This window comes from Equus quagga, chromosome 20 (genome assembly GCF_021613505.1).
Source record: "Equus quagga isolate Etosha38 chromosome 20, UCLA_HA_Equagga_1.0, whole genome shotgun sequence".
Taxonomy (NCBI): Eukaryota; Metazoa; Chordata; class Mammalia; order Perissodactyla; family Equidae; genus Equus; species Equus quagga.
The window spans coordinates 13399891-13414396 of NC_060286.1; the positions used below are offsets into that span (position 1 = coordinate 13399891).

The window sequence follows — 14506 nt, forward strand, 5'->3', positions numbered from 1 at the left end:
CCCCAGAGATCCTTTCAAGGGGTCTGTGAGGTCAAACTATTTTCATCATAATATTAAGACGTTCTTTGCCTTTCTTATTCTTATTTTCTCATGAGTGTACAGTGGAGTTTTCTATAGGACATGTGAAGAATGATACTGTAACACCTTGAATGAAGAACCAAATGTCAGAGTCCAGCTGTCATCTGTTAAGCCAGACAGTAAAGAGATTTCCAAGAGTGTAAAACAATGCTACTCTTCTCACTAAGGTTTTTTGTTTTAGAAAATATAGTTATTTTTCATAAAAATATCTTATTTATGTTAAGACGTTATGGGTTTATTAGTGTTACTTTTTTTTTTTTTTTTGAGGAAGATTAGCCCTGAGCTAACATCTGCTGCAAATCCTCCTCTTTTTACTGAGGAAGACTGGCCCTGAGCTAACATCCATGTCCATCTTCCTCTACTTTATATGTGGGATGCCTACCACAGCATGGCTTGCCAAGTGGTGCCACGTCTGCACCCAAGATCCGAACCCCCGGCTGCTGAAGCAGAACGTGCGCACTTAACCACCACGCTACCGGGCCGGCCCCTATTAGTGTTACTTTTAAATGAATTAACAAATAAATGCTTTAAAAATTCATCAGTTTTAATTCTTAATATGGTAAACCTATCCCTCATAAATAAAACCTCTGTGAGTCCTCAATAATTTTTAAGAGTATAAATGGGTCCCAAGACCAAAAAGTTTGAGAACTGCCGCTCCAGACCTTTCTCTCTCTCCCTGGAAGGAACATGCAGGTAAGGTGAGCTGATAAATTCCCTGATGAGAGAGCCCAGCTTTATTCATTATTGCATCTACTACAACACCTAGCAAAATGCCTTGTCTTCAGGTAGTGCTCTGTAGAAACATGGGTAGACAAAGCTCCTTGAACTCTGCAGAGTTGCCATGTTCTTTCCTGTTTGGGTGTTGCATTAACACTAGTGTTGGATTTGTTTCAAGTCTTCATCTTTCGATATTTAATGTGTTGTAATACTCTTTGTTAACTAATCTTATTTTGATGTAGCAATGATAACGATGTCATTTTTCCTTCAAAAGATTTATGGAATAGATCAAATTCTCACATGAAACAAGTATGTTAGATAAGAAATCATAAAGAATAATAGAAGAGAGACTTGTTGCCTTCTTTTTTTTTAAACCAGGCTAAATTCTTGTTTATCTTTGACCTCAGGTGTCACTTTCTTCAGGTAGCCTTCCTGGACCTTCCCAGGCTGGCCTAGTCCCCCTCCTGTGTGCTTCCAAAGTGTCTGTTATCACTGGACGTACGACTCTGGGTCATTCCGTTCACATTTTGGTTTCGCCCCATTAACTCTGAGTGCCTTTATATCAGAAGTTGTGTCTTTAATCTCCTTATTCCCAGAATTGAATTGTGTTTGGTACAGGGTAAGCACTTAAAGAATATCTGTTAAGTGAAAATGTATAGAAGGAAGGCAAGTTAGCTAATTTAACTAGTTAATGAAATGTCCCATCTCCCCCCCCAGATTGATAGACAGTGTTTATTATATCTTAAAAATATCACAAATGGGTCTCAGGAATCATCCAGAATCTTGTTTCCATAGCTGTGAAACTTTTAGATCTTATTCATCTGCCTGCAGAACTGTTCCTTTTTCAAAGACATAGATGCCATCCCCAATTTTTGACATTGTGTTAACTGTCGTGGCTTGCTGAATCACAGCAGCTCACTTTAACACGGTGTTGTTCCCTCCAAGCGTTAACTCATCTTTCTGGGCTTGAGATACCCTGCAGATGGTTTGTCACCCAGAAAATTCTGGATTTCAGTGAGAGACCTATTCTTCTGAGTAACAACGTTGATGGGAAGTGAGCATACCTGGACTTTATCTTGTAATAGAAGCAGAGTAACACCCTTGGTCATGTTCTGTACCGGACTCCAGCTACTGCGAACCGCAGCCAGTCTTTTCTATTTCCCCACCATTGTCAACCCGTAGCCTCGTCTTTTTCTTTCCAAGGAGACCGAGGTCTACGTTGATGTGATTGAAGTCCCTCCGCAGGGTTCCTTTGGGGTCCGTCTCGATAACTGTGCTTCCCTTCAGAGTGATGTTGACATTTCCTGGATTGTTGACAGTCTGATTGTTGAAAATGGTCTTCATTCTCAAAGTAGATGTGGCAAAGAGAGGTAAAGTTTTTGTTTTTAAATGTCACGTACCGTGGTTTTCGTAGTAGTGAAAAAAAATTTTTTAGTAGAACCAACTGCAATTTGAGAAAACAAGATAGATTGCTTTGTTATGAACTTACATGCAAACTGATAGACATCTACCTCCCCTCCATGCTCACGAACTCCTTTCAGAGTCAGAATCTTTTAAGCCTCTAAAGGTCACCTACTTCTGAGAATGTGATTTTTTTCTCAATATCAGAAATTAATTCCATTGGCAAAAAGGGAAAAATCATAAAATAATTTGTGTAACACAGGTTCAGTTCTGTCATAAGTAACATTTCATTCTTTCTTACAGTTTTTTAAAATTTACTTTCAAGTGAAAATATTCTTTTCTGATTTTTAAGTTTGTTCCTTGAACTAGAAATACTACTTTTTAAAATAAGCAAGTTTAAAAGGTGTTTCCAAGGCTTGAAATTAACCTGCTGCTTTGTAAATCAACATGGCAGGATAAACTGAGGCCACAGTTTATTTGGGTAGCAGCATTATCCTCATAATTTAATAATAGTGATAATTATATATGATAAGTGAAAGCCAAAATCTAAATTTATGAAACTAGCTTTTAATGACATGCATTCTGCTTGGTTTTAGGTTGAGTCTTTCTTCTGAGTGCTATTAGTTACATAAGTTTCCAAGTTTCTTTCTTTTTCTTGAGACCTAACATTTTGGATAAGTACTTACCAAACTTATATGTGAATTTTTGATCAGAAAGCAGAGAGAGAGAACGAGAGAATGTAGCACAATTCTTGTCAAATCCTCACTGAAAAGGGTTTGGTGGGTAGAGAGTAATGTGTTGTCTGAGATGGAGTCCTGAAGGCACACTGATTTTTGTGGACAGGGCACTGGCTGGATGGGAATGGGAGAGCCAGATACTTGTCCTGACTTGCTACCCTAAATATCAGTGTGATTTCAGCAGATCACCTTACTTCTCTTAGCTACTATTAGTTTCCCCATCTGTAAAATGAGGCTGGATCAGATGGTCTCTCAGGTCCTGTGCAGATCATCTAATTCTATAGTTTGTTTTGTCCTCTGTCAGAATTCATGTTCTTGAAGTCCCTAGTTGACAAATACAGTGTGGGAGGAAATGACACAGGCTTGAATAAACAAAATGGATTTTGTGCACACTTACGTGCTAATCCCTGAAGAAAAAGAAAATGCAAACGAGCCAGAGGCCAAACATGAAAATGGTGACAGTGAGGCAAACATTGAAGCAGCCAGCTGAAAGCTTCATTTCCTGGCCCGCCTGCCATGAGAAAGGCTGAGCCTGCCAAATCCTTCAGGCAATCAAGGCCAGAACTTCGGCTAGCTCTTATTTTGAGCTCTCCCCGTTCCACACACATAAACCACACAGGAAAATTGTCTCTCTCCCTTCATATTTTGCCTTTTGGCTATACCTCTATTTATGCCAAGTCCTTGCCTAATTCCCTTCCTTCCAGCTGTCACTATATTCTGCCTGTTACTTTCTGGGGCTTTAAAAAGCAGCTGCAGTCTTCAGTTGGAGGCACAGGGGTGGTGACCTTGGTGGTAGGATGTTGTTAGGGTGTGTAGACTCTGTCAGAACCAAGTCACTTTTACCTGGTTTATAGGCAGTTTGAACAGTGTTCTCACTCTCCTTCCTTGGCAAATGTCAGAACTAATGGCTTTAATTTTTTTCCCCTCCCTTCCTCTTTGGGGAGTTTTTATCCCCCCCCACCGCATTCCTCAACCTTTTTGTCTGCGAATATCCTGTGGAAGATTTGGTTTGTCTTAGGTTCTTTTGCCAGGCTGTTCATCTTCTCTTTTTTTCTTTTCGTTTTTCCTCATAAAACATATTTATCTACTGAGAGAGCTTAAGATGGATAACCCGAGACTGTGTACTCTCTCACAAGCCTAGAAATTTGACCCCTTCTCATCTCTGATAGTGCATCCTAAACCATTAGGTCTCCCAAGGCCTAGAGAACTCTTGGCCGTTCGCTGTCTGTCTAGCCCCAGCTGGTAGAGCGCTCGTTTTGGTGTCCATTCCTCTGGCTTGTGATATTTTCCCACGGAGCTTGTCTGCATATATCTCATATTGGCTCTTAGTGATGGCAGCTAAGCATAGAGGCACTTGGTTCTCATCATTTTACAAAACCCAGGACGAATCAGGAAATCTGCTTGAAGACTCTTGGCTGAATATAAGGAGAAGGCATGTATTATGAAGGTTTTAAATCATTCGGTGCACAGGCTGACTTTACTGACCCGAATATTGAAAGCAAAGCAAAACAGAAACCCTACCCAGTCACTGTCTTCTGTCCTGGAGAATTGTCTTTTGTTGATGAGTAGAGCTTTCTTATATACAATGGGTTGTTCTTCTCCACCACTCTTTCTGGAAATTCCATCGACTCTCTTGCCCTGTACCTGGCAATGCCAACCCACACTTTCTCATGAACTTGTTTGGCTATATTGTTTCTAATGCCCAATTAACCCTTTTGTCACTCATCCTTTCCCTTAGTCCATGTTTTTGCATTGTCTATAATTCATAGAATCATAGTATGATAAAATATTAGTGCTTGAAGGACCCTGAGATGTTATCTCCCCAAACTCTTCATTTTATAGATGAGAAAAAGAAAGCCTACAAAAGGAACGTGATTAGGCCAAAGTCACATACCTGCCAGAGCCTAGGCTCACAAGTGTTTTTCCACTATACTACCCTAGGCTCCATGTGTCAGGAATTTTCCAAAGGACTAGAAGAGTAATAACTGCTTTAACAGAAAGGGGGTGCATCCTACTGGAAAGGGCACAGGTTTTGGAGCCAGACAGATTTAGGTTTGAATATCTTTTTCTGCCACCTACTGGTGGGGTGAATTGGGCAAGTAACTAAAGCTTTTGGGGACTCTGTTTCTTTCTCTGTAATATGGGAATAATAACAATAATACTTGAGGGTTATTGTGAGTATTGAATTATATAATCTGTTATATAAAGAGCCTGTTATACATATTATGTTCAATAAATTATTATAAAAATTACTGATCATAGGGAAATGTTATATACGTAAATAATAATTTAAAATAGGTATTTTATAATTGACTATTCTGAGCCTCCCATTCAATAGGATTCTCTTAAACTCAGGATTAAAGTATGAATGGAGTGAGTTTTCTGGAAATGAACTTCTGAAAGTTATTTATACCATGGCTGTGATTCATGCATTCCCCTTTTCTTTATGACTTTCATCTGTATTGAGTTGCAGTGTATCTTGTCCAAAAACTTTTTGTGCAAGTTAAACTCACCCAAAGAAGACATCTGGAGTGTCCTTGGGTTTGGCCCCTGCTTTTCATTTAGCTAAACACTAGGATATAAATCTAGAATGTAATTTATATAGAATGTTATATTCATATTTTTGAAAGTTTGAGATATTTAGTGTTATTTTGAAACTCATTGAACTGTGTGTTGAATGGCTTCTATGTAAAATTATATGTACCTGTTTGGAGTGTAGGTGGAAGTTATCTTATGTTCAACATAAAGGGGCCTAAGTTTGTCCTGTTGAAAGGAAGCAGAACTACATTGTTGAACCTCGTGGTATGGGGGAAAGGAATGAGTTAGGAAATAAAAGCTAAGATTGAATTAGCAAAGGCCAGAAGCAACAAAAGAAAGTTTGGAAGCTTCATAAAAGGTGATTCACGGGGAATTTCAGTTAAGGGCCTCTCTGATTGCAGAAATGTCATTGGCTGACTGGAATGTGTTTAAGCTTGAAGTGGGTGGAAGGACCTTAAGAAACTAGACAGAAAGAATTTTGCCTCTCTAATAAAGAGAGGACTCAGAAGAAAGAGCTTTGACTTACATTTTAGACAGAAGTTAAGTGCAACTAGAAAGAGGCACTATGAGCTTAGCACATAGTGGGTCCTCCTTATGGAAACCTTCATTCCCAAGGAACTTTCAAGCTCATATAATTTGATCCGTAACTATGGTTAGGTACATAAAAGCTGTAAACACTCAGGGTTTTTTTGATCACTTTTTCAGTCAGGTTGGAAGTGAAAGAGAGTGTAGAAGTGATGGAGAATGGAATGAACGTTCCTGTGCCTTTTTGTACCTAATGTCATATATTAGATTAAGAGCCTTAGGCCAGCAGTTTCTTAAACATAAAAGCAGGCTTGATTTTGAAAGGATATTGGCCAATCAAGTATGGCCAGGAAGTAGAAGGTGCTATTTTGCTATGTTTTGGGTTTATCCAGATAGGATCAAACCAGAGGAATTTGGCAAGCATTGAGACTCACCACTTAGAACCGCACTGAAATAGTTGTGGTAGCAAAAGAATTTCTCCAGGACTCTTATTCCACTTGAGGCATAACAGCCAGAGATTCTTGGCCCTTGATGGGAGAGTGCCAAAGTTGATAAATGTTAGAACAATCAACTGAAGTCTATAAACTCAGGAGAAATAGTTCAATTAGATGATACTGGAACTATGTGTTTCCATAATTTTCATACACAAGACATACTATGAGTAAACTTATCCTGGAATTCACTGTTTAAAATTAGCTCTTCCCTAATCTCATGTCCTCCCGTTGAGGTCTGCTTTATTGAAGTTTCATAAATGAGAAGACTAAAAAGAATTTAACTTTAAGAACTTGTGTTTAGCTTCTTCTGTATTTTGCTTGAAATTCTGATGTATTAACCTTGCCATTTTTTAAAACTTTCTCCATCAACCTAAAATTTGCCTTTCTTTTAGTCATTCTCTGAGCCTTTTTACACTGTAGCAAAGTAAAGTACACCTGTCACTACACTTCATTATCATCAGTATTACTTGTCCCTTGTAATCTGACATCTATCCCTGTATTGTCCAATTGTACTTCCTTCAAGTGACTAGTCCACTGATTTACATACATTTGATTTTCATTAATATTTTTATTTAATGATGAATGAAGAAGTAGTTCTTTACATTTTAAACAATGACTATTACGGAGAGAGACTTACAACACATTAGGAAAGTGTGTAGTGGTATCTTATTGTTTTAATTTGCAATTCCCTAATGACATGTGAGGTTGAGCATCTTTTCATATACTTGTCATCTGTATATCTTCTTTGGTGAGGTGTCTGTTCAGATCTTTTACCCATTTTTTAAATTGGATTGTTTATTTTCTTATTGTTGAGTTTTAAGAATCTCTTTTATGTTTTGGATACAAGTCCTTTATCAGATATGTGTTTTGCAAAGATTTTCTCCCAGTCTATGGCTTATCTTTTTATTCTCTTAACAGTGTGTTTTGCGGAGCAGAAGTTTTTAATTTTAATGAAGTCCAACTTAACAATTTTTTCTTTCATGGATAGTGCTTTTGGTGGTGTATGCAAAAGTCATTGCCATCCCAAGGTTTTCTTTACCTAGATTTTCTGCTAGTTATCTTCTAGAAGTTTTATAGTTTTGTGTTTTATATTTAGTTTTATCATCCTTTTTGAGCTAATTTTTTCTGAAGGGTGTAAGGTCACTGTCTAGATTAATTTTTTTTTCATGTGCATGACTGGTTGTTCCAGCACTATTTATGGAAAAGACTGTCCTTCTGCATTGAATTGACTTTGGGCCCTTGTCAAAATTCAGTTAACTGTATTTCTGTGAGTACTTCTTGGCTCTCTATTTTGTTCCATTGATCTAGTTATCTGTTCTTTCTCTGATACCACATTGTCTAGATTACTGTAGCTTTATAGTAAGTCTTGAAGTTGGGTAGTTTCAGTCCTCCAACTTTTTCTTCTTCAATATTATGTTGGTTGTTGTGGGTCTTTTGCCTTTCCATATAAACTTTAGAATCAGTGTGTCCATATCTGTATACAATAACTTGTTGGGATTTTGATTGGGATTGCATTGAATCTATAGATCCAGTTGGGAAGAACTAACATCTTGACAATATTGAGTCTTCCTATCTATGAACATGGAAATTTTCTCCATTTATTATATCTTCTTTGATTCTTTCATCAGTGTTTTGTAGTTCCTCATACAGATGTTGCACATATTTTGTTAGGTTTATACCTAAGTATTTTAATTTTTTTGGTGCTGGTGTAAATGGTGTTGTGTTTTTAACTTCAAATTTCAGTTATTCATTGCTGGTATGTAAGGAAGCATTTGACCTTGTACATTAAGCTTGTATCCTGTCTTCTTTTGGATTAAATAATTTTATGATTCTATTTTACCTCCTTTGTTGTCTTATTAGCTATAACTCTTTGTTTAGTCATTTTTGTGATTTCTTTAGGATTTATAGTATACATCTTTAATTTATCACAGTTTATCTTTAAGTGATATTATGCCACTTCACATATGATATAAGAACCTTACAGTAGCCTTACAGTAGTTGTCATACATTTTACTTACACATAAGTTACAAATCCTACAATACAGTTTTGTTTAAGCAGTTATCATTAAAACATATTTAAATAATAAGTAAAATATCTTATGTTTTTACCCAGTAGTTACTATTTCCCAGTGTTCTTCATTCCTTTGTATGATCCAGATTTCCATCTGATGTTATTTTCCCTCTGCCTGAAGGACTTACTTTATCATTTCTTATAGTGTAGGTCAGCTGCTGATGAATTAGTTCAGCTTTTTTGTATGTCTGGAGAGGTCTTTATTTTGCCTTTGTTTTTGAAAGATAGTTTTGCTGGGAATACAATTCCAGGTTGGAAGTTTTTTTCTTTTAGTTTTTTAAAGTTGTTACTCCACTGTATTTTCACCTTCATTGTTTACAAGTCGAAACTGTCCTCATCCTTATCTTTGTTTCTCTTTATATGTCTTTTTTTTCTTGTTCCTTTTGAGTTTTTCTTTTTTCTTGGTTTTGAGCAATTTAATTATGATGTACCTTTGTGTAATTTTCTTTATGTTTTTTATGCTTGGGGTTTGTGGAGCTTTTTTGATATGTGGGTTGGTAATTTTCCTCAAGTTTAGGAAAACCTTGGCCACTATTTTTTCAATGTTTTTTCTTCTCTCTTGACCTGCTCTTCCTGGGGCCTCTTATTACACATATATTAAGCCACCTGAAGTTGTCCCACAGCTCCCTGATGCTCTTTTTATTTTTGTTGATTTTTTTTCTCTCTGTTTCATTTTGGATAGTTTCCATTGCTATATCTTCAAGCTTACTAATTGTTGTTGTCTATGATTTGTTGTTACTAGTGTCTGTTGTTATGTCTTCAAGTTCTGCAATGCGTAATCTACCATTAATCTCATCCAGTGTATTTGTCATCTCATACATCATAGATTTTATCTCTAGAAGCTTGATTTTGGGTCTTTGTAGTATCTTAACTTCTCAAACATATGGACTATAGTTATAATAAATTTTAATGTCCTTGTTTGCTCATTCTAGCATGTGTTTCAGTTCTGAGTCCATGTCAATGGTTGATTTTTCTCCACATTATGAATCGTACTTTTCTGCTTCTTTGCATGTCTGATTATCTTTCATTGGGTGCCAGTTTTGTGAGTTAGTGGGTGCTGTATATTTTTGTATTCCTGTAAACCTTGAGGTTTGTTTTGGGATGAAGTTAAATTAGTTGGAAACAGTTTGATCCTTTCGGGTCTTGCTTTTAAGATTTATTTCAGCAGGACCAGAACCATTTAGTTTAAAGGTGATTATTCTCCGTTATCAAGACAAGAGCCTTCTGAGTACTCTACCCAGTGCTCCATGAATTATGAAGCTTTCCAGTCTGGTTGGTGGGAATAGACATTATTTTTGGCCCTTTGTGAGTGCCAGGCACACTTCCCTCTACTCCTCTCAGATCATTCCTTTCTCTACTCTCAACTAGTTTCCTCACATGCATGCACTAACACTACTCTGCTGAATATTTGAGGGGGACTCTCCATAGACCTCTCTTGTGAACTCTAGCTATCTGGTTCTTCGCAGATCCTCAGCTCCATCTCCTCAACTCAGGGAGTCTGCCAGACTCCATGTGGGTTTCCTCTCCATGCACCATAGCCTGAAAATTTGGATAGATTACCCAGTAAGTTGGGCCAATCACAGAGCTCTCCTTGTTTGTTTCCCATCTCTAATGGATCACTGGCCTTCATTGCCTGATGTTCAGTGTCTTGAAAAAGAAGCTGTATGTTTTGTCTTAAAATTTTGGGGGGTCATTTTAGGTGGTAGGGTAAATCTGGTCCCTGCTTCTCTGTCTTGGTCAGAAGCAAAAGAGCTTCTTTTAAGTTTTCAATGGTGGTTATAGAAATGGCCAGTAGCAAAACAGGGGAGTCTTTAACTGAAAGACCCATGTTTCATCATAAATTGAGAGTTTGGAAAGAGAATCAATCTCAGAATTACCATTATCTATTCTTCCTCCCACTCCCATCCTTCACAAACATTTGCCTAACAAAATTCCTTGTATAGATTGTCAATCACATCAATGGGTAGCTTATTGAATTTGAGGGGGGAAGATATATACAAGCCCCTAGAATTATAAGTTTCATAGGACATATTATATAAAAAGGAACTGATGCAAAGGGAACTGCATTGGTATCATGGTACGGTATTATTTTAATTTCCTTATACTGGTAAATAGCTGTGGGATTTTTGTTTTTATTTGTTTTACTTTATTATTTGTGCTTCACTGGGAAGCCAGTTGATTTTTGGCAAGAAAAGAAGCAGGAAAAAATACCAAAAGGCTAAAAGAAATCTGACTTATCTTCTTCCTGTTCTTACAACCCCTATAATGTCAGCCAAGTCAATAAATGTTTGCAAAAATCCAACTAGAATATGATAAGGTAGTTGCAGCAACTGCTTTCTCCTTTTAAAGATAGTTTGAAAGGTAGAAAAATTCATGGCAGTGATTAGAATGCAATTGAGAATCTAGGGTGCAGTTTGCAAGTGTGAGTTTCAGATTGGCTAGGCCCTCCCAGCAGAAAGAGACCCTTCTAAGTTTGACTAGTAACACACAAAGACTTGGAGTTCATCTGCCCAGTTTATGTGGCTAATTAGCACTTAGAGTTTCTTCAATAGGGCTAGTTAAGTAAGAACTAGATAATATCTTGGAAGATCCTTTTTTTTTTTTTTTGTCTTCTTAGAAGAGGGGCTTGGACTGTTGAATTGGAATGGAACAATTAAACAGACTTTAAAATGAAGCCCTGACATGCTGGCTGCTTGCCTGCTGTGTTGGGGCAGCTCTGGTTCCAGGGAGAGAGAATGCTTTTTTTGTTTATTTGTTTATTTCCAGGCAATTTCTTGCGTCATCACAGATTTTTGTGAGCCAAGTGTTTGAGGTTGGTGATGTTGAGAGAGCCCTTGGAGAATGGAAAGAGTTCATCTCCACAGAGAAAGTCTTTTATATTCCATGTTTTAAAATTTGAGAATATTTTCTATTACATTGTTATTCCTAGTTTTTTTATGCCTCTTTGTGGGGGAAGACTGGTCTCCCCTTTATCTAGTTATCAGTTGTTAGGTGGATCCCTTTTCTAAGTCAAGAAAGCACTTTAGAGAGACTGTTTCTCTTGGCATTTGTGAAACTCACGACAGCGTTTCTTGCTCGGTTTGGGTCTTAGTTTGGCATGTTGTGTGTGCAGTTTATTCAGAAGGCTTAGGTTTTCTTTTTTATTATAAGCTCTATGTTTATTCATATTTAATTTCACTATAATGGGGTCATTGCATAGTGAGTGATATTTACTCATGAAGTATTTAGGAAAATATAAAATATGTTCGAACTACAATGAATTATGATGATTTCCATTTGTTTACAAATTTTCTTTTATTAATAATAAACCCAAGGCTATTCTTGACAGTTTGAAAACAGAAATTTTGATACTTTGTTTTTCTGGGAAGGTTTTGAATGTTTTTACGCAAAGGTCTGTATAAACTCCTCTTCTGAATTGAGCTGTCAGTTTGGTTCCATAGCATCTCTGATTTGAAGAGGGTTTTGCAGTTTATAAAAGACTTACTTTGGGTAGTGGAGGTGGTGGTGCTGGGAAGGTGGGGATCCAGGGGGAAGAGTTAGGTATGTAAATATTTATCTAGCATCTATTATGTGCCAGGTACTTTGCCAGATAGCTATATGTTATCCTTTTAAAAACTGTCTCAGAAAATGGCCTGACTTATTAGGCAGGATTTGGAGAAGAACTAGAAAATCTTCTTATTTTTTTAACCTATACCTATAAAAGAGCACTATTAAAAGCTCATTTGGTATGAGTGCTTCTTTTTTTCTGCCTCAAATTTAAACTTTTCCTATAAGCTAATCAATAGAGAGATGGTTAACGTTTTTAAGCATGTTATATGAAAGGGATGGCATTATGAAAAATGAGAACACTACATAGAAGTAATAGAATAAAAGTTCTGGAATTAAGTAGTCTAAGAATTTTAGAACTAAAAATAATCTTAGGAATCGCTTGGACCATGTATTTCACCTGTTAGATGAGAAAACTGCTGTCCTCAAGCATATCAGCCTTGCCCAACTGAGCTGGTTAGTGCAGATACAAGATGCGAATCTAGGTTGCTTAACTGCCAGTTCACTATCCTTTCTACTGTACCCTAGTTCTGTTTTCTGCTTTATTTTAGAAGCAGCAATCCAAATGAGCTCTACATCCTGAATCAAAACAATAACAGCAATAACAAACTATTTTGTTTAAAAATATAATTTAAACTTATTTGTTGGTTGGTTTGTTTGTTTATTTATATTTAGTTTGTCAAAAAGCCTTAGGGAACTAGGTGTTGGGTAGATCATAGCCTCTAATACTATGTTCAAAGTTGGGGAGAAATAACTGGAGAAGAATCCCGTTCCTGTATAAACTCTTAAACTATCCATTTGTATGTTTAGGTAGTTGCGATCTCTCCTATAATGATCCCGGAAGACGTTGCTCAGGCCTCAGCCGGCTATTCTTCAGACCATGGAAAGAGAAAGAGCCTTTGCGCTGATGTATCCCGTGAAATGAATAATAGGCAACATTTAGAGAAACCTAGCTCATGCAGACTGTTCTCACCACACCCTTCCCACGGCCTTTTTTTTTCCCCCTCCTCCACCCTATCCAAACCTGTATTGACTAAATGCAATGAACAGGAACCATTGTATGAATCGGAAGGAAAATGTCTTAGATATATAAAGTTATAATGACTTGGTAAGTGCTATAAAAATACTCTGTAGCTGAGTTGGAAGTTGCATCATCCATGCCTGTGGCGCTATGGACTGGGCCCAAAAGGTATAATTCTCCAGTGTAAGACTGAAGTAAGTTTTGCATCTGCTAAGTAAATATTTTAGATTTCAAACCTGTGAAATGGCAAGCTGCAGTTGTTCAATCCCAGTGAACCCCAGGTGCAGTTAATTTCTGTCCTTCTCACTGTCTTCTCTAGGTAGGCTGAACAACCGAGTGAAGATTGTGTTCTTGTAGGAATCTACAAGGTGAGCTTAAAAGTCAGTCAGTGTTTGAATGCCTACATTTTACATAGCACTGCTCTTTTAAATGTACAAACTCCAGAGTGTTATAAGTCCATTTCATTTAGAGAAAACAATAACTTTTATCCATATATGTTGTCATAAAGATAGAAGTGGCATATCATAATGACAGAACATGGGGAGTCAAAAAATATGGATTTATTTTTGCCCCTACTGTTGATTCTTCATTTGATCTAGCTTGAATCATTTCCTTTTTCTTTTATTTCTGTATCTGCTACAGATGAATGACAATAGTTTCATTTGCCTCACAGAAGTACTGAGAGAATGAAGGATAAATTCTCCCAAAGCACTTTGAGGTGCTTAAGAGAAAGACTTATTTAAACAAAAGTTGATTCCATTTTCTATTTTGTTGTTTCTTATGTTCAAATACCACAGTAAGTGTTACAAGAGGCTTGAAGGTTTTGGTTATTTTTCATAACTTCATTCGTAGGTAAGGAGGTAAGTATAATTGCCTGCATTTTACAAACAAGGAAATTAAAGCCCCAAAAGATTTGTTTATTTTTTGGCTTAATATGAATAGCCCTTGGGCCAGCCCCAGGGGCCAGGTAGTTAAGTTCAGTGCACTCTACTTTGGCAGCCTGGGTTTGGTTGCCAGGTGCAGACCTATACCACTTGTCTGTCGGTGGCCTTGCTGTGGTGGCCACTCACATACAGAAAGGAAGGTTGGTGGCAGATGTTAGCTCAGGGAAAATCTTCCTTAGCAAAATAAATAAATAAATAGCCCTTTATTCAAATTGGGGGAAATTTCTAGGAGTACAGATGCAATAACATTGGCCGTGAGTTGGTAATTATTGACACTGTTAATGGGTATATGGGGGATTATTATACTATCCTGTATATCTTGTCTATGTTTGAAATTTTGAGTAATAATAAGTTAAAAAATAATGTTGATTTTAAAAAAAGAATAGCCCTTGTTTTTATTTACAAAGTCTTTTTCAAAAGCTATTGGGGGGGGG

General features: G+C 37.0%; 1 protein-coding gene and 1 pseudogene across 10 annotated transcripts in view; one reads left to right on the top strand and one right to left on the bottom strand.

Moving 5' to 3' along the window:
* Nucleotides 1–14506, top strand: part of LOC124231003 (DNA repair protein RAD51 homolog 2) — a 560668-nt gene that overhangs the window by 259495 nt on the left and 286667 nt on the right. The window contains exon 10 of one of the 10 annotated variants that reach the window (XM_046647617.1): nucleotides 12918–13372. The exons of the other annotated variants lie outside the window; for them this stretch is intronic. Coding sequence (XP_046503573.1) covers nucleotides 12918–13015 — 98 coding nt within the window. The 3' untranslated portion in view covers nucleotides 13016–13372. Of the gene's footprint in view, nucleotides 1–12917; nucleotides 13373–14506 lie in introns of those variants that run through there. 10 annotated transcript variants of the gene reach the window in all.
* Nucleotides 1609–13490, bottom strand: LOC124231004 (60S ribosomal protein L9-like; annotated as a pseudogene).